The sequence below is a fragment of the Saccoglossus kowalevskii genome, chromosome 6, assembly GCF_978046115.1.
Source record: "Saccoglossus kowalevskii chromosome 6, keSacKowa6.1, whole genome shotgun sequence".
NCBI lineage: Eukaryota > Metazoa > Hemichordata > Enteropneusta > Harrimaniidae > Saccoglossus > Saccoglossus kowalevskii.
Window position 1 is genome coordinate 28,654,941 of NC_140646.1, and position 21,786 is coordinate 28,676,726.

General features: G+C 36.5%; 1 protein-coding gene across 1 annotated transcript; it reads left to right on the forward strand.

The window, feature by feature from the left end:
- Window positions 1-2,171: 2,171 nt before the first annotated feature.
- Window positions 2,172-9,554, forward strand: LOC100372170 (ras-related protein Rab-22A-like). Its single transcript, XM_006818203.3, has 6 exons — window positions 2,172-2,329; window positions 2,929-3,008; window positions 3,689-3,770; window positions 4,322-4,393; window positions 5,929-6,145; window positions 8,044-9,554. Exons 1-6 carry the CDS (start codon window positions 2,294-2,296, stop codon window positions 8,142-8,144), a joined length of 588 nt encoding a protein of 195 aa, XP_006818266.1. The 5' UTR covers window positions 2,172-2,293; the 3' UTR covers window positions 8,145-9,554.
- The last annotated feature ends 12,232 nt before the right edge of the window (window positions 9,555-21,786 follow it).

The following is a 21,786-nucleotide window of genomic DNA, read 5'->3' on the forward strand; positions in this document are numbered from 1 at the left end:
CGTATGGTAAATCATAAATAATTACAAGATAATCATGGTTATCACAATTTATTAGGACTTCGTGATGATTACTTTAACTTCACACAAATATTTCATACTCGGATAAAAACCCGAAAAGTTAATTACATTATTAAGTTGAATAGCTGACAAATACTATATTACAAAAAAAAAATAACTTTCGTCAAAAACGTACCCAATGAAATTTTCTGAATCTTATAAGATTTCTTATTGTCAGAATGGTCGTGATTTGTTCGATGGAATCAAGTTGAACGTGGTAGTATGACGCCCACCCCACCCGACAGTGATTGTTACGTGGTTTCCTAGACTAGTGGTTTCCATGTAAGATATCATATGTTCTAAGTCATTCTGTTTCAGTCTTGCATGTGTGCACATGGCTGACATCAGGGACATGGAACATACGCGTAGTTCACTGACCTTCTGGTATTTGAATAATTTATTCATTATATACTACTTTGTGGTTCATTTCGTTTTTGTGGTATTAGTTCAATAAACATTAAACTTCAATTCGTCTGTGTTGTTCTCGGTGCCAGTACATTTGCATAAAAAATCCCAAGTAGTCTACGCAGCCCCAGACTATACAGGTATTAATGAAACCATGACCAGTTGTATGACTCTTGAGCTATATCTATACAATGGAATGAATTTAACGTCATCCGTGTCTTGAGGAGAGCTTCTCATTTAGTGCATTCTGACGCGGAGATCTACGCATTCAGTTGGTTAGTGTGCAATTTTTGGATATTTCCATAAAACATAAACTGGAAAAATAGATTCCGAGGGCGAGTGAGGTGTAAAGTTATATTTCGTCTATGAATAAGAAAGAATGTGACATTCATGGTATATGAGATCATACATGTAACAGTTGCAGTGTTATTATATTTCTCACAAACTCGCCTGCTGGAACAAGAACTAGAAATTGTTGTTCACTGAAGTAGACATGGATTAGTTAATACCTGTTTATTGTTTTTAAAGGGGCACCTTCGCAGTTAAGCCTAATCTCACAACAAATTTACTTTCTGGATTAAAATAACAATGGATAACAAAAGATAGATTAACATTGTAAACAACATAAACAATAGTGTCCCATGATTCTTTGGTGCAATCCTTGGGATTGGGCGGTTCCCCTTTAAGGTAGCGAGAAGGTTTTGTGACGTTTTTGTAAAAGCGGAAGGTTGGGCGAAATGAGTACTGTATCATCATGTTTCTCCGACGAAGTCTCGACTGACAATAATGCTGACAATGGACGTTAGATAAACAGGCATTGTTTGCAACTGGAAGCTTATCACCCGTTATATCAGAATCGTCAACAACAGAGTATACAGATAAGATGTTATCATTTAATTCCTTCCAAAGATAAACACTATGCAAATATCCACGAAACGGCAGTTGTAGTCTTTTCTGCTAGTGTTTTAAAACACAAATTTGAGCAACGTTATTTCGCAATTTCGATCTTTTGTAAACCTGGGGTGATGTATCAAGGTCTAAAGTAACCGTTTTATCAATTTTTGAAAAATCAAGAAAAAAGTGAAAATTTCCCTTCTCGCTACCTTAAGGGAAGGAAGGATTGTACTTTGGTGTTGAGGAAGGAGACATTGTTTGTAAAGGGAGTTATGAAAGAATGGGTGATGATGCCATACTTTGGTAATGACAGGTAGTGTGTTTTGTCAATTTAAATAACACTGGGAAAGTGTCCCACAATTTACAACGGGTGTGTGGCATTACCCTTCCCAGATTGACAAACACTTCGTACTTGTTCCAGTATATTGCCTCTGCGCTACTGTCAGTGTACTGTGCTTGTACATGCAATACCTTCTTCAGAACTTTCGTCCGCAGTCGGTCGGTATTATCGTGGAGCTCCATGGTGGCGACAGTGTGCTGGCGTGCATACAGTACATAAATCATATACACGTCGACGTTATTATGCTACCAGCTGACTGTGTCCTAATCGGGACGATACCAGTGCTGGTTTATTTTTGCAGCAACTTGAAATCACATCAAAATACAAGTTAAAATATTACATGCATATTACTAGTATGGAATCTCCAAGAAGGATACATAGACACAGAGGTGACATTGACTACGAGTATTCTGAGGTCATTCCAGCCTTTGACCCGGAAGTATCACTCCTCAGTTGCAATACTTTTAGATCCAAACATGGCGTCCGCAAAGTAGGAAACGTGAAACGTCCGGCTTTTATTCTCTTGTTAATGACGGGAGGACCATGATATTGCCACACTAGACACAACAAGACAGAAACAACAACACAACACAAAAGATGTCTATGAGAGAAATTAAACTCTGTCTTCTTGGGGTAATGTATACATTTTAATTTTAGACGCGATAAGTGAGTTAATTGATATGTTATTTGAATAAACGATTAACGTAACACTTTAGGAAGTAATAATATTTCTCAGGTGAAAATACGCTAACGTGAGAAGGAGTGAATGTTGCTGTCCTACGGAGCATCTATTGCCCGTATATCATGATGTACAGTTCCAATTTACATTGCTATGTAAAAAGTAATGTTGTGTGGGTAACCTTGAGTTGAAATCGACTGACGTTTGTAGTATTATTGACCTAAAAGGTTTCTGTTTGTCTTCCATTTTATAGCACTGGGAAGACAGGTGAGACTGACACAGTGAAGGGTTGCCATTTGTGAATGGTCGCGCGTTGTGTTAAATTATCAATGTTAGTTTTAAAACTTGTACGAGTTAAACATGAACAATGTGCACTGTTGTTCGTCGCCAGTAACAGTACATTCTTGTGGTGTGACATCATGTTCTCCGAGGTGTCAGCAAAGAGCATAATTTTTTTCCGAATGCCTGCAAATCGAAATGAAAATATTCATGGATTATCATTTCATAGTTATCTATTTCAATTACTAATTTGAAGTCTATTTCAATCTTTCAGGATTCAGGGGTTGGCAAATCAAGTCTTGTTCAACGATTTGTTTCAGATACTTTTAACACTCATTCACAGCCCACAATAGGGTGAGTATTTCAAGTGTACTGCTAACATTTGCAAACCATTTTACTGCCAGATATTTTCGTGACATAATTATGAGTGCATTCAGGAAATCTGTATTCAAATTCACAATTAGTCACATTCTCCACATTATATTCTTTAATGCAACGATGAGATATTCTTTATTACAACCTTAAATAAACAGTACATTTCTAGTTTGGTGTACCAGTATATAATAATGTAATAAAATTATTAATATTAATCCAACATACTGTTGTTGATAGCGCATATGCAGATAAAAAAAAAAACAGGGCTGCTGCCTGCTGAAGTAAAAAAATGCGTAAAAGGGGTTTTATTTAGTTATTTGACGTGTATACTCATATATAGTGTGAAAAAAAGAATCTCATGTATTCATGTTACCTCTGAAATACTGAAAGTTAAAAAACGTCTTTTCAATACCCGGAATAATAAGAAAAGCAAAATAGTGAAATTGTGTCAGATAATGCATTAGACATTGTTACTGCTTATGCACTACTGTGTTCAACTATATCTAAGCTTTCAGATGATATATAGGTTGTTAAAGGAGCATGCTTAGTATATTTTTAGAGAATGTTGAAATACAAAATTTTAACTTGTTTTCCCCAGTTGCTACATTAATCATTATCATTCTGTAAAAATGGCTTTGTGATGGTATGTTCTATTTCAGAGCTTCTTTTATGTCTAAAACATTGGTTGTTGATGACCAGTCTTATAAATTTCAAATATGGGACACAGCAGGGCAAGAAAAAGTAAGTAGATGTAAAATATATTACACTATTAGAATTGATACATTCGTCAAAATATGTACAGACCTATTTGAATGTGTTATGATTACCTTCCTTATTTGGAAAATCTATGTAACATGTACTGGTACTTCACATGAAATTCACATTTGAACACTTTGTTTTGTATAAACATTAAATGTATTAACAATGTAACATATGACTGAAATGAAATCTTGTCTCTGAACTCTGATCTAACAGAAATGAATATCATGAAATGTTTTTTTTTGCTGCCATTTCTTTCTGTTGTATGACTCAGTTATGACTACAATGTGTTATGTGGTATTGAGATTATCAACTGACAAAATTGTTGTATAACTTTGCTGTATCCTCGTAATAAATAGATTTATTTGATTTTTTTAACTGAGAAAATAGAAACTAATATACTGCTAGTTGTTTTATGCTTATAAGATAATCTGATGTAAATTGTTCAACACCGCGGTACCATTTCAAAACCATGACTTAGAACAAAAAAACCAGGGTGACTTTTTATCAGTTTGTTTGTGTTTGATTTTCAGTATCGCGGTTTAGCTCCTATGTATTACAGGGGTGCTGCAGCAGCAATCATCGTCTATGACATCACAAGAGAGGTTAGTCCTTACCATCTGTACCCAGTGTAATAATCATCATTCTTTGATTTTGAGAATTGTTTCACTTGTATTCAGAGAATTACTGTGTTACTAAATGACTGAAATCAGTGCTTATTAGTGAAAATCTATTGTTTTCAGATTCCATATTTTATTTTTTTCCATTTTTTGCACGTATAATTAAATATGAAAGGCAAAGGTATATTAAGGGGAAAATGTCTGACGTCGTTGTTGTCGTTAATAATTGTTAATGCGTGCACAATAACTTTACTAATTCTATTCCAAATGTTATCAAAATTGGTCACCTAATTCATCTGTATAAAATCATCCCTTAGTTTGAATGACAGATGTCCTGTATGAAAATAGTATGCAAAAATTGAGAAAGTAGTCGTCAAAATCTGATAAAAACTGTTGACTGTTTCTACTTGACTGATTACTGGTGATACACATCTTATCTTGGTAATGTATCTCCCAAATCCCATGGGAATACTACACAGGGTTCCAATCAACTCATGGAGAGGATTGTCGCACAGTCTAATACACATTTGCAAACATACAAAATAAAATGAATGATCTATTTCAATCAGAAAACAGATAATCGATATAACCACTCCATTGAGTAATCCTTTGCTGCAAAAATGTTGATCAGGATCTAAAGCTAATAGAAGATTATGTCTGTTTAGTCCAAAGTTACCAAAACAAAAATAATGCCCTCTCTATCTGTTCAAATTTACATTCTATACTTGATGTGCTGCACCCCAGTTGAATGCAGCTTGACATATATTTGTGCTTCAAGACTGAATTAATGAAAACCAAATCCTTTGCAAATTTTGTAGCTATACCTGAAATTTTTTCTTCAAAAAGTATATCAAAATATCATTCACCTTGTAGTTCAGAGAGAAACATAAAAATATAGTCTGCTCTCAATTTTTGTCGTGAAGCCTTCAATATGAGCCATGAATTATACCATCTTGCATGCAGATACACTGCCTTCAATATGTGCTTGAATTATATCCCTCACACAGAGATATGTTAATTTTATGTCCCCAACATGTGTAATTATTCTGCTCCCAATATGAATTATTATATACCCCCTTTCCAAACAGATTTTTTGCTCCCAATGTGTGATGTGAATTATACTTCCTCACAGACTATGAATAATAATTCCCTTGTAAAGAGATATTTTGGCTACAACATATGCCATGGATCATACCCCCTCACATGTATTCTGTTCCCAATATGTGCTATGAATGAATACAACAATGCATACAACTACAATATTTTGTCCTGTTCAGCCAACTAGAAATTATGTCCTTATTAAAAATAATTAAACAAATTGGTCACCAATGTTTTTGTAAGATATTCACATCAGTCAAGAACTTTTGGTAGACTGTTTTACCACTACTAAATCTTGTTTATATTCAAAATTAATTATGACAATGCATATTCATATTTCAACAAATTATGATAAAGAAATAATATTATATTATTAACAAAGGGCAAGGTCACCAGAGTTAAACTTTGTTTTATTTCTACAGTCTTCCTTCTCTGCTGTTAAGATGTGGGTCAGAGAACTAGAACAGTATGGTCCTGGAGATGTAGTGCTGGCCATAGCCGGCAACAAAGCAGATCTGGTTGACCAAAGAGAGGTTACTTATGATGAAGCCCATAAATATGCAGACCAGATTAATGCCACGTTTGTGGAAACCAGTGCAAAAACTGCAGTCAACGTTACTCAGTTATTTACAGCCATTAGTAAGTTGTTTTGTGATGTAAATTTGTGATTTTCATTTTTTTTTTATATTTGAAGAGACACTGTGAATTTGCACCACATCGAATGTTTACAGTAAGCAAGTAAATTGTAAAAAAGTATGTGCTCGGTCATAGTAAAGGATTTTTTGACGATGAGAAATGTTTGTGTAGTGCACACATGATATAGGAAAAGAGCAACCTGAGAACAGAAGGAGAATATTTGAACTGTAAAATGTAGATGTTTGCAGTAGTAATGACAATACCACTTTAAAGGTCAAACCAACGTCCATATATATATACATATATTCTGGCAATTGGAACTATGAAATCAGGTCTTGTGCATCCCTTCAACATGATATCCTCCATACAGCTGATACAAAAAACAAGATATGATTGTTTACATTTAACAACATAATAATGGAATCAATAAACCTAGGTTTGGATATTGATATTTGAATGTGTTGCTGATACTTTACTGGTTCTTGTTTGTCTGAACCTTAAATGTGCCTGATATGCTTATACGTGTACCATCACACTATTCAAGATGGCCGACTGGCGACCATTTTACTAGCAAGAATGACCAAAATCATTCACTTGTAGGTTTCCTGAACTGCTTCTCATTGTATGTCAATGTCTAAATCAAAAAATTTAATTAATCTTTTATTCAAAAAATAATTACTATTAATAACTACTTGTAGTCTAAAAACAGAAAAACAAACACAGTAATAGTCTATTATAAAATTGATCTAAATTTGATTAATAGTTTGTAGACTTTATGGTTTATTTCGCTGTTATTTTGGTGGTCATAAACACACCCAAACTATGCCATGTCACCATTATTTTAGTATTACAGAAATGAGAACCCTATAAATAGTAAGGTCACCAGGAAGTACAAAGTCCTTTAAGGAAGTAATTGATTTAAATATGATAACAGTTGAATGTACTAAGACAAATGGGGAACATGAAACTGTACGTTGCTGAGCTATAATGTCATCATAATTTTGTGACAATGGTTGTTTTAGAGATTTGTACAAGTTGTTCAAGTCAAATTAAAGTTCTGTACTACTGAGCATGTTACTGCACATATTCAATGCATATTGGGAAAGAACTTCTCATTGTATATAATGGAAAACTATTATCACCCTGGAAACTCACTAAATTATATGTCAATTTTTAAAATGTTTTCACAATATTAGGATTCATTTCAATAATAATAATATACGCTTTTTTTACCTTTGTCACCAAGGCAAATTATGAGATGTGAAAAAATCATCGCATCGTAAAACTATTGTAAAAATGCCAATTTTGCTCATTTTTTATTCTATTGTGTCTCTAAAAATCCACAAGTGATCAGATCACCTCCACCCACCCCCAATTCTTAGCTTCTCTGTCGACTTCGTCAAGCGGAGCTTATCATATGAGTAATTGTTCATCGCCATCCATCATCCGTCGTCAATGTTTTACTTTTTCGACTTCTTATTGAAAACTACAAGCCTGAATGCTTTGATACTTGGTGTATATGTACCTTGGGTAGGCCTTTCTTAGATTTGCAATTCTTCTAATTTTGATGAATATTTTTGTAATTTTTGGTGAAAAGTGATATTTTTGAATTCTTGTTGAAAACAGCAGGTCTGATAGCTTTGATACTATACATACCGGGTATTGTTCATTTTCTAATGATATCTTCAGTTCTTTAATTGAGCTATCTCAGCCGACAGGCTGCTTGTTTTGTATTGTGATATGAACCCATAGTAACCAAAGTATTATGAAAATAACGTATAATCTTCGATTCAGCTTGAACCTTCTTACTTAATGTTTAAATATGCTTGTAATTTAATTTTAAAGTTTGTAGTCAAATAAATAAATAAATCAAAACTTTTCTTTCTTTTTTTTTCATACAGCAAGGAAACTTCCAGCTGAAATTATAGTTTCAACCCATAATACAGTAAGGCCGACCCGAGCACCGCAGAAATCAGAAAAAAGCAAATGTTGTCGAAGTTAGAATACAGTCTCTTATGATAAGTAATATATTCAAAAATGCATGTTTTAATAGTGAATTAGGCATGTAAGTTGTATTTTGTTTTTAACATATATGAATATATAGCAGGGTAGATGTCAAGCGCTTTTAGTGTGCACCTTGATAATCTTTTACTCAATTTGTTGCAGTCCAAGTGTAAGTCTTTTTTGTTTATGGTGATTAGAACATTCACGTTACACTTATGTCTATATTGTATATTTTTTGATATAAGGATAAACATTTATTAAAATGTTTGAGTGTTTATAGAACTCATATGCAAACAGTATCTATACACCTGTTTGATTTGACATATCACCATTGCATCCAGTCATTTGGCACTATACAAAGGTATTATTGACTCAGTAGTTTGGTATTTGTATTATTAAAAGCACGTCTGCATTAGATGTGTACATAAACCAAAAATAGAGTTCTTGATACAATACAATTGACTTTTTTTCAGTTGCATTTAATGAGGTTTTTCATAGAATGCATCTTTCTTCACTGTCTTGTTCATATCTTATATCACTAAAATGGTCCCCCTAATATCTATCATTATTTGACATTTGAGTGTTTGATTTAAAACGACAACTGAAAGTTGTTGCAGTCCATTCGTATGCACCTAAAAAGCCAAATTGCTGACACACATCGTAAACCCACAGTATATTACTTGTCTACATTCAGGTAAAAAATAATTTTTTGTATGGCAATCTCAAGTGGGCCATTGTTTTTCAAAACGTTTTTTTGCATTCACTGTGAGATCTCCCATATTGCGTGAAAGACGTGGACAGAACATCTTCTGCTAAATGTCAAAATGCTAATTTTTTAGAGGTGAATATAACATTGAAATATCATTACTTCATCAAAATTGACCATCAAATATGTATAGCACATTATTAATCATAAAATACTCCAAAAATACTTTCACGTTTGTTGAATCTCATGCGATGTTTTGACCTTTGTTTATCCTGTTTTTACATTTGAATTTCTCGCATAATACGGAATCTCACCTTGACCGGAAAATAGTGTATTAATGATATGTATTGCTGTATATGATTTGTAACATTTGGTAAGTTGTAAAAATAATATAATCAATTTAATGGATAATATTTTTCAAGTAATAGAACATTTTCTTCTTTGTGGTACAGTATTGTTATGTATCTGTATTTATTTTGCATGATGTTTCATTTACACTCGCTTCCATGCCTTTCTCATACTGCACAGAGTTGGCCATAGCTTCAGTGTGTGTGTGTTGAAACATTTTCAGACATTTAGCCAGCAATGTGGTAACTATCAGTTATTTATCTTTCTGCCACACTGTATTTTTACAAAAGAATAGAAGAGTTTATACATACAAATATATATATTTGTTGCTTAATACATTTCAACTATATTTTCTCTTTTCTGTAATTCTTTGTATTATAATAGCAATACAATTAATTGAAATTATGAGAGTACCTTTATAAGAGATACATACCACAGTCCAGTCTACTGTGGCTAATCATAACCTGAAATGAAAGGTTTTAATTTTAATAAACCTTCTGTATTTGAACGAGAAGTAAAAGTGGATATTTCATACCTGTGTATAACATACATGGTACTCTAGTATTTACGTACGTATCTACAGCATATGCTGTACTTTGACTGTTGTTTGAACACAATTCAACAGCAAGTGGTCAAAAATTTCTATAATACCAAGTATTTTAAGTTATCATTCAGAGATCTAAAATGCTCTTTATCTTTCCCAAATTGCTACTATCTACAGGAGTATATTCCTAGGTGTTTGACTATTAAGGTTCAAATTTCTCATTGTCAGAAATCTTCTGTAAAGTGAGTGTTCCTTACAAATCGTGGCCACAATCAAATATTATTATACATATTACATCTATAGTCTAAAATTGTAGGAATTTATCAAAGTTTTGTGAATGTAATGGTGTAACATTAAGTATGTTGCAGAATTCACTCACATTCCAACATGTATTTAAATAGATTAAACCACTTAAAACTAGTGAGTCACCCTGGGTTCTAGAGACTTGTATACTGTGGTGAATACACCCTGGGTTCTAGAGACTTGTATACTGTGGTGAATACACCCTGGGTTCTAGAGATATGTATACTGTGGTGAATACACCCTGGGTTCTAGAGATATGTATACTGTGGTGAATACACTCTGGGTTCTAGAGACTTGTATACTGTGGTGAATACACTCTGGGTTCTAGAGACTTGTATACTGTGGTGAATACACTCTGGGTTCTAGAGACTTGTATATTGTGCTGAATACACTCTGGGTTCTAGAGACTTGTATACTGTGGTGAATACACCCTGGGTTCTAGAGATATGTATACTGTGGTGAATACACTCTGGGTTCTAGAGACTTGTATACTGTGGTGAATACACTCTGGGTTCTAGAGACTTGTATATTGTGGTGAATACACTCTGGGTTCTAGAGACTTGTATATTGTGGTGAATACACTCTGGGTTCTAGAGACTTGTATACTGTGGTGAATACACTCTGGGTTCTAGAGACTTGTGTACTGTGGTGAATACACTCTGGGTTCTAGAGACTTGTATACTGTGGTGAATACACCCTGGGTTCTAGAGACTTGTATACTGTGGTGAATACACTCTGGGTTCTAGAGACTTGTATACTGTGGTGAATACACCCTGGGTTCTAGAGACTTGTATACTGTGGTGAATACACTCTTGGTTCTAGAGACTTGTATACTGTGGTGAATACACCCTGGGTTCTAGAGACTTGTATACTGTGGTGAATACACCCTGGGTTCTAGAGACTTGTATACTGTGGTGAATACACTCTGGGTTCTAGAGACTTGTATATTGTGCTGAATACACTCTGGGTTCTAGAGACTTGTATACTGTGGTGAATACACCCTGGGTTCTAGATATATGTATACTGTGGTGAATACACTCTGGGTTCTAGAGACTTGTATACTGTGGTGAATACATTCTGGGTTCTAGAGACTTGTATACTGTGGTGAATACACTCTGGGTTCTAGAGACTTGTATACTGTGGTGAATACACTCTGGGTTCTAGAGACTTGTATACTGTGCTGAATAAACTTTGGGTTCTAGAGACTTGTATACTGTGGTGAAGAAACCCTGGGTTCTAGAGACTTGTATACTGTGGTGAATACACCCTGGGTTCTAGAGACTTGTATACTGTGGTGAATACACTCTGGGGTCTAGAGACTTGTATACTGTGGTGAATACACCCTGGGGTCTAGAGACTTGTATACTGTGGTGAATACATTCTGGGTTCTAGAGACTTGTATACTGTGGTGAATACACTCTGGGTTCTAGAGACTTGTATACTGTGGTGAATACATTCTGGGTTCTAGAGACTTGTATACTGTGGTGAATACACTCTGGGTTCTAGAGACTTGTATACTGTGCTGAATACACTCTGGGTTCTAGAGACTTGTATACTGTGGTGAATACACTCTGGGTTCTAGAGACTTGTATACTGTGGTGAATACACCCTGGGTTCTAGAGACTTGTATACCATGGTGAATACACCCTGGGTTCTAGAGACTTGTATACTATGGTGAATACACTCTGGGTTCTAGAGACTTGTATACTGTGCTGAATAAACTTTGGGTTCTAGAGACTTGTATACTGTGGTGAATACACTTTGGGTTCTAGAGACTTGTATACCATGGTGAATACACCCTGGGTTCTAGAGACTTGTATACTATGGTGAATACACTCTGGGTTCTAGAGACTTGTATACTGTGCTGAATAAACTTTGGGTTCTAGAGACTTGTATACTGTGGTGAATACACTTTGGGTTCTAGAGACTTGTATACTGTGGTGAATACACTCTTGGTTCTAGAGACTTGTATACTGTGGTGAATACACTCTGGGTTCTAGAGACTTGTATACTGTGGTGAATACATTCTGGGTTCTAGAGACTTGTATACTGTGGTGAATACACTCTGGGTTCTAGAGACTTGTATACTGTGGTGAATACACTTTGGGTTCTAGAGACTTGTATACTGTGGTGAATACACTCTGGGTTCTAGAGACTTGTATACTGTGCTGAATAAACTTTGGGTTCTAGAGACTTGTATACTGTGGTGAATACACTCTGGGTTCTAGAGACTTGTATACTGTGGTGAATACACTCTGGGTTCTAGAGACTTGTATACTGTGGTGAATACACCCTGGGTTCTAGAGACTTGTATACTGTGGTGAATACACCCTGGGTTCTAGAGACTTGTTTACTGTGGTGAATACACTCTGGGTTCTAGAGACTTGTATACTGTGGTGAATACACTCTGGGTTCTAGAGACTTGTATACTGTGGTGAATACACTTTGGGTTCTAGAGACTTGTATACTGTGGTGAATACACTCTGGGTTCTAGAGACTTGTATACTGTGCTGAATAAACTTTGGGTTCTAGAGACTTGTATACTGTGGTGAATACACTCTGGGTTCTAGAGACTTGTATACTGTGGTGAATACACTCTGGGTTCTAGAGACTTGTATACTGTGGTGAATACACCCTGGGTTCTAGAGACTTGTTTACTGTGGTGAATACACTCTGGGTTCTAGAGACTTGTTTACTGTGGTGAATACACTCTGGGTTCTAGAGACTTGTATACTGTGGTGAATACACCCTGGGTTCTAGAGACTTGTATACTGTGGTGAATACACCCTGGGTTCTAGAGACTTGTATACTGTGGTGAATACACTCTGGGTTCTAGAGACTTGTATATTGTGCTGAATACACTCTGGGTTCTAGAGACTTGTATACTGTGGTGAATACACCCTGGGTTCTAGATATATGTATACTGTGGTGAATACACTCTGGGTTCTAGAGACTTGTATACTGTGCTGAATAAACTTTGGGTTCTAGAGACTTGTATACTGTGGTGAAGAAACCCTGGGTTCTAGAGACTTGTATACTGTGGTGAATACACCCTGGGTTCTAGAGACTTGTATACTGTGGTGAATACACTCTGGGGTCTAGAGACTTGTATACTGTGGTGAATACACCCTGGGGTCTAGAGACTTGTATACTGTGGTGAATACATTCTGGGTTCTAGAGACTTGTATACTGTGGTGAATACACTCTGGGTTCTAGAGACTTGTATACTGTGGTGAATACATTCTGGGTTCTAGAGACTTGTATACTGTGGTGAATACACTCTGGGTTCTAGAGACTTGTATACTGTGGTGAATACACTCTGGGTTCTAGAGACTTGTATACTGTGGTGAATACACTCTGGGTTCTAGAGACTTGTATACTGTGGTGAATACACCCTGGGTTCTAGAGACTTGTATACCATGGTGAATACACCCTGGGTTCTAGAGACTTGTATACTATGGTGAATACACTCTGGGTTCTAGAGACTTGTATACTGTGCTGAATAAACTTTGGGTTCTAGAGACTTGTATACTGTGGTGAATACACTTTGGGTTCTAGAGACTTGTATACCATGGTGAATACACCCTGGGTTCTAGAGACTTGTATACTATGGTGAATACACCCTGGGTTCTAGAGACTTGTTTACTGTGGTGAATACACTCTGGGTTCTAGAGACTTGTTTACTGTGGTGAATACACTCTGGGTTCTAGAGACTTGTATACTGTGGTGAATACACCCTGGGTTCTAGAGACTTGTATACTGTGGTGAATACATTCTGGGTTCTAGAGACTTGTATACTGTGGTGAATACACTCTGGGTTCTAGAGACTTGTATACTGTGGTGAATACACTCTGGGTTCTAGAGACTTGTATACTGTGCTGAATAAACTTTGGGTTCTAGAGACTTGTATACTGTGGTGAATACACTTTGGGTTCTAGAGACTTGTATACTGTGGTGAATACACTCTTGGTTCTAGAGACTTGTATACTGTGGTGAATACACTCTGGGTTCTAGAGACTTGTATACTGTGCTGAATACACTCTGGGTTCTAGAGACTTGTATACTGTGGTGAATACACTCTGGGTTCTAGAGACTTGTATACTGTGGTGAATACACCCTGGGTTCTAGAGACTTGTATACCATGGTGAATACACCCTGGGTTCTAGAGACTTGTATACTATGGTGAATACACTCTGGGTTCTAGAGACTTGTATACTGTGCTGAATAAACTTTGGGTTCTAGAGACTTGTATACTGTGGTGAATACACTTTGGGTTCTAGAGACTTGTATACCATGGTGAATACACCCTGGGTTCTAGAGACTTGTATACTATGGTGAATACACTCTGGGTTCTAGAGACTTGTATACTGTGCTGAATAAACTTTGGGTTCTAGAGACTTGTATACTGTGGTGAATACACTTTGGGTTCTAGAGACTTGTATACTGTGGTGAATACACTCTTGGTTCTAGAGACTTGTATACTGTGGTGAATACACTCTGGGTTCTAGAGACTTGTATACTGTGGTGAATACATTCTGGGTTCTAGAGACTTGTATACTGTGGTGAATACACTCTGGGTTCTAGAGACTTGTATACTGTGGTGAATACACTTTGGGTTCTAGAGACTTGTATACTGTGGTGAATACACTCTGGGTTCTAGAGACTTGTATACTGTGCTGAATAAACTTTGGGTTCTAGAGACTTGTATACTGTGGTGAATACACTCTGGGTTCTAGAGACTTGTATACTGTGGTGAATACACTCTGGGTTCTAGAGACTTGTATACTGTGGTGAATACACCCTGGGTTCTAGAGACTTGTATACTGTGGTGAATACACCCTGGGTTCTAGAGACTTGTTTACTGTGGTGAATACACTCTGGGTTCTAGAGACTTGTATACTGTGGTGAATACACCCTGGGTTCTAGAGACTTGTATACTGTGGTGAATACACTCTGGGTTCTAGAGACTTGTATACTGTGGTGAATACACTTTGGGTTCTAGAGACTTGTATACTGTGGTGAATACACTCTGGGTTCTAGAGACTTGTATACTGTGCTGAATAAACTTTGGGTTCTAGAGACTTGTATACTGTGGTGAATACACTCTGGGTTCTAGAGACTTGTATACTGTGGTGAATACACTCTGGGTTCTAGAGACTTGTATACTGTGGTGAATACACCCTGGGTTCTAGAGACTTGTTTACTGTGGTGAATACACTCTGGGTTCTAGAGACTTGTTTACTGTGGTGAATACACTCTGGGTTCTAGAGACTTGTATACTGTGGTGAATACACCCTGGGTTCTAGAGACTTGTATACTGTGGTGAATACACCCTGGGTTCTAGAGACTTGTATACTGTGGTGAATACACTCTGGGTTCTAGAGACTTGTATATTGTGCTGAATACACTCTGGGTTCTAGAGACTTGTATACTGTGGTGAATACACCCTGGGTTCTAGATATATGTATACTGTGGTGAATACACTCTGGGTTCTAGAGACTTGTATACTGTGCTGAATAAACTTTGGGTTCTAGAGACTTGTATACTGTGGTGAAGAAACCCTGGGTTCTAGAGACTTGTATACTGTGGTGAATACACCCTGGGTTCTAGAGACTTGTATACTGTGGTGAATACACTCTGGGGTCTAGAGACTTGTATACTGTGGTGAATACACCCTGGGGTCTAGAGACTTGTATACTGTGGTGAATACATTCTGGGTTCTAGAGACTTGTATACTGTGGTGAATACACTCTGGGTTCTAGAGACTTGTATACTGTGGTGAATACATTCTGGGTTCTAGAGACTTGTATACTGTGGTGAATACACTCTGGGTTCTAGAGACTTGTATACTGTGGTGAATACACTCTGGGTTCTAGAGACTTGTATACTGTGGTGAATACACTCTGGGTTCTAGAGACTTGTATACTGTGGTGAATACACCCTGGGTTCTAGAGACTTGTATACCATGGTGAATACACCCTGGGTTCTAGAGACTTGTATACTATGGTGAATACACTCTGGGTTCTAGAGACTTGTATACTGTGCTGAATAAACTTTGGGTTCTAGAGACTTGTATACTGTGGTGAATACACTTTGGGTTCTAGAGACTTGTATACCATGGTGAATACACCCTGGGTTCTAGAGACTTGTATACTATGGTGAATACACCCTGGGTTCTAGAGACTTGTTTACTGTGGTGAATACACTCTGGGTTCTAGAGACTTGTTTACTGTGGTGAATACACTCTGGGTTCTAGAGACTTGTATACTGTGGTGAATACACCCTGGGTTCTAGAGACTTGTATACTGTGGTGAATACATTCTGGGTTCTAGAGACTTGTATACTGTGGTGAATACACTCTGGGTTCTAGAGACTTGTATACTGTGGTGAATACACTCTGGGTTCTAGAGACTTTTATACTGTGGTGAATACACTCTGGGTTCTAGAGACTTGTATACTGTGGTGAATACACCGTGGGTTCTAGAGACTTGTATACTGTGGTGAATACACTCTGGGTTCTAGAGACTTGTATACTGTGGTGAATACACCGTGGGTTCTAGAGACTTGTATACTGTGGTGAATACACTCTGGGTTCTAGAGACTTGTATACTGTGGTGAATACACCGTGGGTTCTAGAGACTCATTTACTCATCAAAAGGATTACCATAAAATAAACCTTTCATAAATCATGATTTGGTTTTTATTAACATTTTTGTAAAATTTCTAAGATGAAAGATGAAAATAATATATCTACCATATTTGCTCTGTTAGAAGCATATAAAGACCACAAAATATAAGCTTGAAATATTTGTTTTGTAACCAATTTTTCTAGAGTAAGTTTGTTGTGTTGTGATAAAGAAATGGTTGGGTTGGTGTGTAATCTACCCAGTAAAAAGGTTGGAGTGGTGGTGGTGGTTTGAAAACTATCGAGTAAATGGGTTGGTTGTGTGCTTGCTGGTGTAATCTACCTGGTAGATGGGTTGGGTGAGTAATAGGGTGTAATCTACCTGGTAGATGGGTTGGGTGGGTGGTAGGGTGTAATCTACCTGGTAGATGGGTTGGGTGGGTGGTAGGGTGTAATTTACCTGGTAGATGGGTTGGGTGAGTAATAGGGTGTAATCTACCTGGTAGATGGGTTGGGTGGGTGGTAGGGTGTAATCTACCTGGTAGATGGGTTGGGTGGGTGGTGGAGTGCAATCTACCTGGTAGATGGGTTGAGTGGGTGATTGGGTGTAATCTACGTAGTAGATGGGTTGGGTGGGTGGTGGTGTGTAATCTACCTGGTAGATGGGTTGGGTGGGTGGTGAAGTGTAATCTACATAGTAGATGGGTTCACCGTTGGGTGGGTGGTGTGTTTGTAATCTACCTGGTCGTTGGGTTGGGTGGGGTGGGGTGGGGCAGCTTGTAATCTATTCGGTTGTATGATTATTCTCTTCCCCTCTGTAGATTTACTCTGTGCCACTATACAATCTCACTGTGTATATAGGTGAATAACCTTATTTGTGATCATCAATTTTTTTCAGCATTTTTTGTAGCATTTATTTGTTGGTTGATTTATCTAGATTTATTTGATCATTATGGATATTTAATTTAATTTATCTTTTATATAGTAGCATTGTTTTATGTATATATGAGAATTCAAACAGGCAACAGGAAAACATTGATATTTCATTGTAGTAGTAGTAGTATTTTAAATTCTCCATGTCATGAATCTTTTCGAGAGATTTTCAATTCCTGGCGTTGTACTATGTATGTATCTAATCTTATAGATAATTGTAATTCACTATAAAACTGAATCTGAAGAATGTCTTGCCTTTCATACAAGCTGTGATGTTCCAATAGATACTTTCTGATTACCAAACAGCATGTGCTGCTAAGTGGACTGGGATTTGTCCATGTAGTTTGTAATTAAGACATTCACTATATATACTGTATATAGTAAATATACAGTGAATGCTATTAGTAACTAAACATGTAACTATAACAACATCTTAATATATATATTTTCAGGAAGCTGGGATGTAGGAGACTATGACTCCATACTTATGCATGTTTTATAAAGGGCTGAGTTATGGAAGTGCTCTCACAAAAATGCTTTTGCCAGTCATACTCATTACATTACTATAAATGCCACGTTTGTTTTTGTGTGGTGTGCAAAACTTTATATGTTCCTGGGAATGCATAAAGTATTCACTGGTTTTTAATTTCTTTATTTTTCTTAAGTGAAATTTATTAATAAACATGTTGCGCAAGTAAGTGTATTAGAGCTTGCAAAAGGATTTTAGAGTAAATGAACAACTTGGGGTAAACATTGACTTGAAATTCTCTGTCGTAGATGTCAGAAAATATACATTGCAATAATTGTTAAAATGTTGTTATATTTAAAAATCCAATAAATGGGTTGAAAGGTAATGGTTGCTATACTGCGTCAGTTTTAATTAGGGTAAACAATGCATATAAAATACATTGTTTAGTGAAGATTTCAACAAAGGTTGTGTGATGGCCACTGCCATTTAAAACACAACAATTGAATTTTGGATGATATTTTCAACAAAATACTAAACTGTGTGTACTTTACTGCTACTTATGTAGTTTTCTAATATAATAAAATTGGATTGTCTGTGATGACTTGCATATTGTTATTATTTGTAGAACTTGTGTGTAGGTGTGTTGTTAACATCTATTTTGCTGGTTGCTGGCAAGACTGACGTTTAGCTATATTAATGAAAACACCGTGAGTTGCCAACATTGATCAGCAAGCACTTTAATCAAAACTTACTGGCATATTCGTCTATACATTTATGTGTGTTTTTTAGAAACAGCAGATTGTAATACACTGTAATTGACTCTCCATCAAAGTCACAAAAATCTTGAATTTTCAACAAAATGTAGAATGTACCAAGTATCACCCTCTAAAAGCCAACTAAACAGATCATTGTATAACAATTTAAATGAAAATAATGGTAATACGAATAATAAACTTTAAAGCGCGATGGTCGTCGCGCAGCGCCTGTTCGAATTTCATGTGTATACGTCGCTATGAGTCCCATATCGAACAGGATGCGGCACGACGACTGCCGCCCTTTAAAACATATATTGGATTACATTGTTTGTGTTGACACTTATTTGATTAAGAATGTTACAGCAGTATTAGTACTACCTTCACCCCAGTGAACATTGTTCTTCGAGTTAGGGAGGCATCTAGGTTTGCAAGTAAAGAGTAAATGTTCTGGTGAAGAGGGAGCCATCTTCGCATCCGACTGTTAGTAGAATCGGATCCCACAACACTTTTTTTATAATGATTCGCGACTTAATAATGATCAAGAAGGAGACACAACACTCTAATATGTGAGATTGACTGATGTTTAAAGTTTATCCTTTATGGTGGCTGTACATAAACTCATGAATATTAATTATAAACGTTTTTACAACCTTCAAGTTCAACACAACTGAACAACACTGAATAAACTCAATCCATGCAGTTTGATAGAATCCAGGTTCAAAGCAGGTGCATTTGGTTTTGCCGTCGTTCATCCTCTAGAATATAGTAAATCTTTAAAATATATAAATATAATATTTTTTTGATGACCTATGACTAATGAACTAAACAATATCGACATCATTTATGGTCTTCCTGTCGCAGAAACACTTGGTCGCTAGATGGCGCCCCTCTAGGAAAGTTATACATATCAGGATGGGCACAGGGACCGATACCCTCACCATACTAAAAGGGCTATCCTCAGAAGTGTGCACAACATTATCAAACAAATACAGAAATGAATATGATATCCAATATCAGTCATCCCAATAGACCATTTTCCGTACACTGCGAGAATCACGCGTTATGCGTGAAATCGAACGTAAAAACAGGACAAACAAAGGTCATAGCGTCGTAGTTGCGTCAAACATCGCGTGGGATTCGACAAACGCGAAAGTATTTCGGGGACATTTCCATGCTTAATAATGTGCTATCCACATTTGATGATAGGCAATTTCGATTAAGTAAGGGTATTCGGAAGCAATATTTCTCTGTCGAAGATCGGCCGGTCAATGTAAGCTGCGAAATAAAGAAATTCTAGTTCAAAATCAAATCGTTCGATTTTTGCGGCAGACGTTCGACGCGCGTCTTTCATGCATCTCGCGAGATCTCGCAATTGTTCGGAAAATCACCTATTATAAATCAGTTCGGAGTTTCTCTCAGTGTAATTCATGAAAAATAAATTTATCAATATAAAAATACTATGGATGAAAGGAATGTACAGAATTCATGAATCAGATCACAGTCCCTCTATCACTGTGATCAGGTGCATCAATATACTATGTTCGTAGGTTACTGTAATTACGGCCAACTGTAAGACACGGTATTCACCTTCAACACCGTTCAGATTGCATAACATACATTTTCTATTTGGTCTGAAAACTTTGTTCCAATGACCGATGAATGTGCCGAGATTTTAAAATTGTGTGAGAGTATGTCTAAACAACCATTTTAAACCATAGCGTATATGAATTTGTTAACGAAACATGTGTTTCAAGTTATTTTTCGAACTGGATATTTCCCTCGTCGACCAGGCTTGAATATCATCAACGTCAATACAACGTGTCATATGGAAAGGACAGTCGTGTTATTGTCAACACCTTGTGGTAGTGTATCTTTCGTACACTTATCTCTCAAAAAACGGCATTGTGTCCAGATTGGTGTGAGGGATCTTCTCTAGTACCGGTATGTCTAGTGTTTTTGGCGACAAGACGGTGGGGTTACTGTAGTATATGAGGGTGTGGCTATTTTAGTATTTGCAGCAAGCAGGCTGAAGACAATAAATATACAAACCGGATAATATTTACATAGCACAGGAATGTTATTAAAAATGATATTTTCTGCATTGTGGGGATGTAGCATTTCGCTTGGTGACCGGCTTGGTGATTATGCGAGAGGTGAACTACCGGGGTGAACTCGTACCTATACATACACTTTTACGTAACTTCGCCCAGAATATAGAAGGGCAAGGATTATTTTCGTTCAACGTAATTGCAATATTGTTTTGTTAGTACAACGTAAATAGAAAAAATAAATTCCGTAATTCTGTAATCACAGGCTAGATGTACAACGTAATCAATCAAATATTTTTTTCGTACACTGTAAAAATGTGTCATTTTTCTCGGTACGTACAAGAATTTACATCCAAATAAAAAAATCGTAAAAAATAATCCAGGGAATTTACATTTTAGAAATTGTAAAACGACTAGATGACACAATTCACTACAAAATTGAATGTCAAGACGTAAAAGGCCTTCTAACCAAACGAAGAGCATTACGAGGGTAATATGCGCATGCGTCTCTACACACGGCGCAGTAATGGCGGAGAATTTTGAGTCGGAAAGCTCTTCGGACCATTCAATATTCCATTTTTAACACTGTAAACTGTAAAAACGTCTTTTTTTCCTTGTAAATTGTAAAAAAAAAACTTTTTATTTCCCGTAAAACCGTACCAGCTACACGGCGCAGTAATGGCGGAGAATTTGAGTCGGAAAGCTCTTCGGAACATTCAATGTTCCATTTTTTAACACTGTAAACTGTAAAAACGTCTTTTTTTCCTTGTAAATTGTAAAAAAAAATGTTATTTCCCGTAAAACCGTACCAGCTACCCCCTTGCCCCCCCTCAATATACAATTGCGGTATAAGTTTACTAAACGCTTACGCGGACAGCTTGTTATGACGTCAAGTCGTTGGTTTCCGAT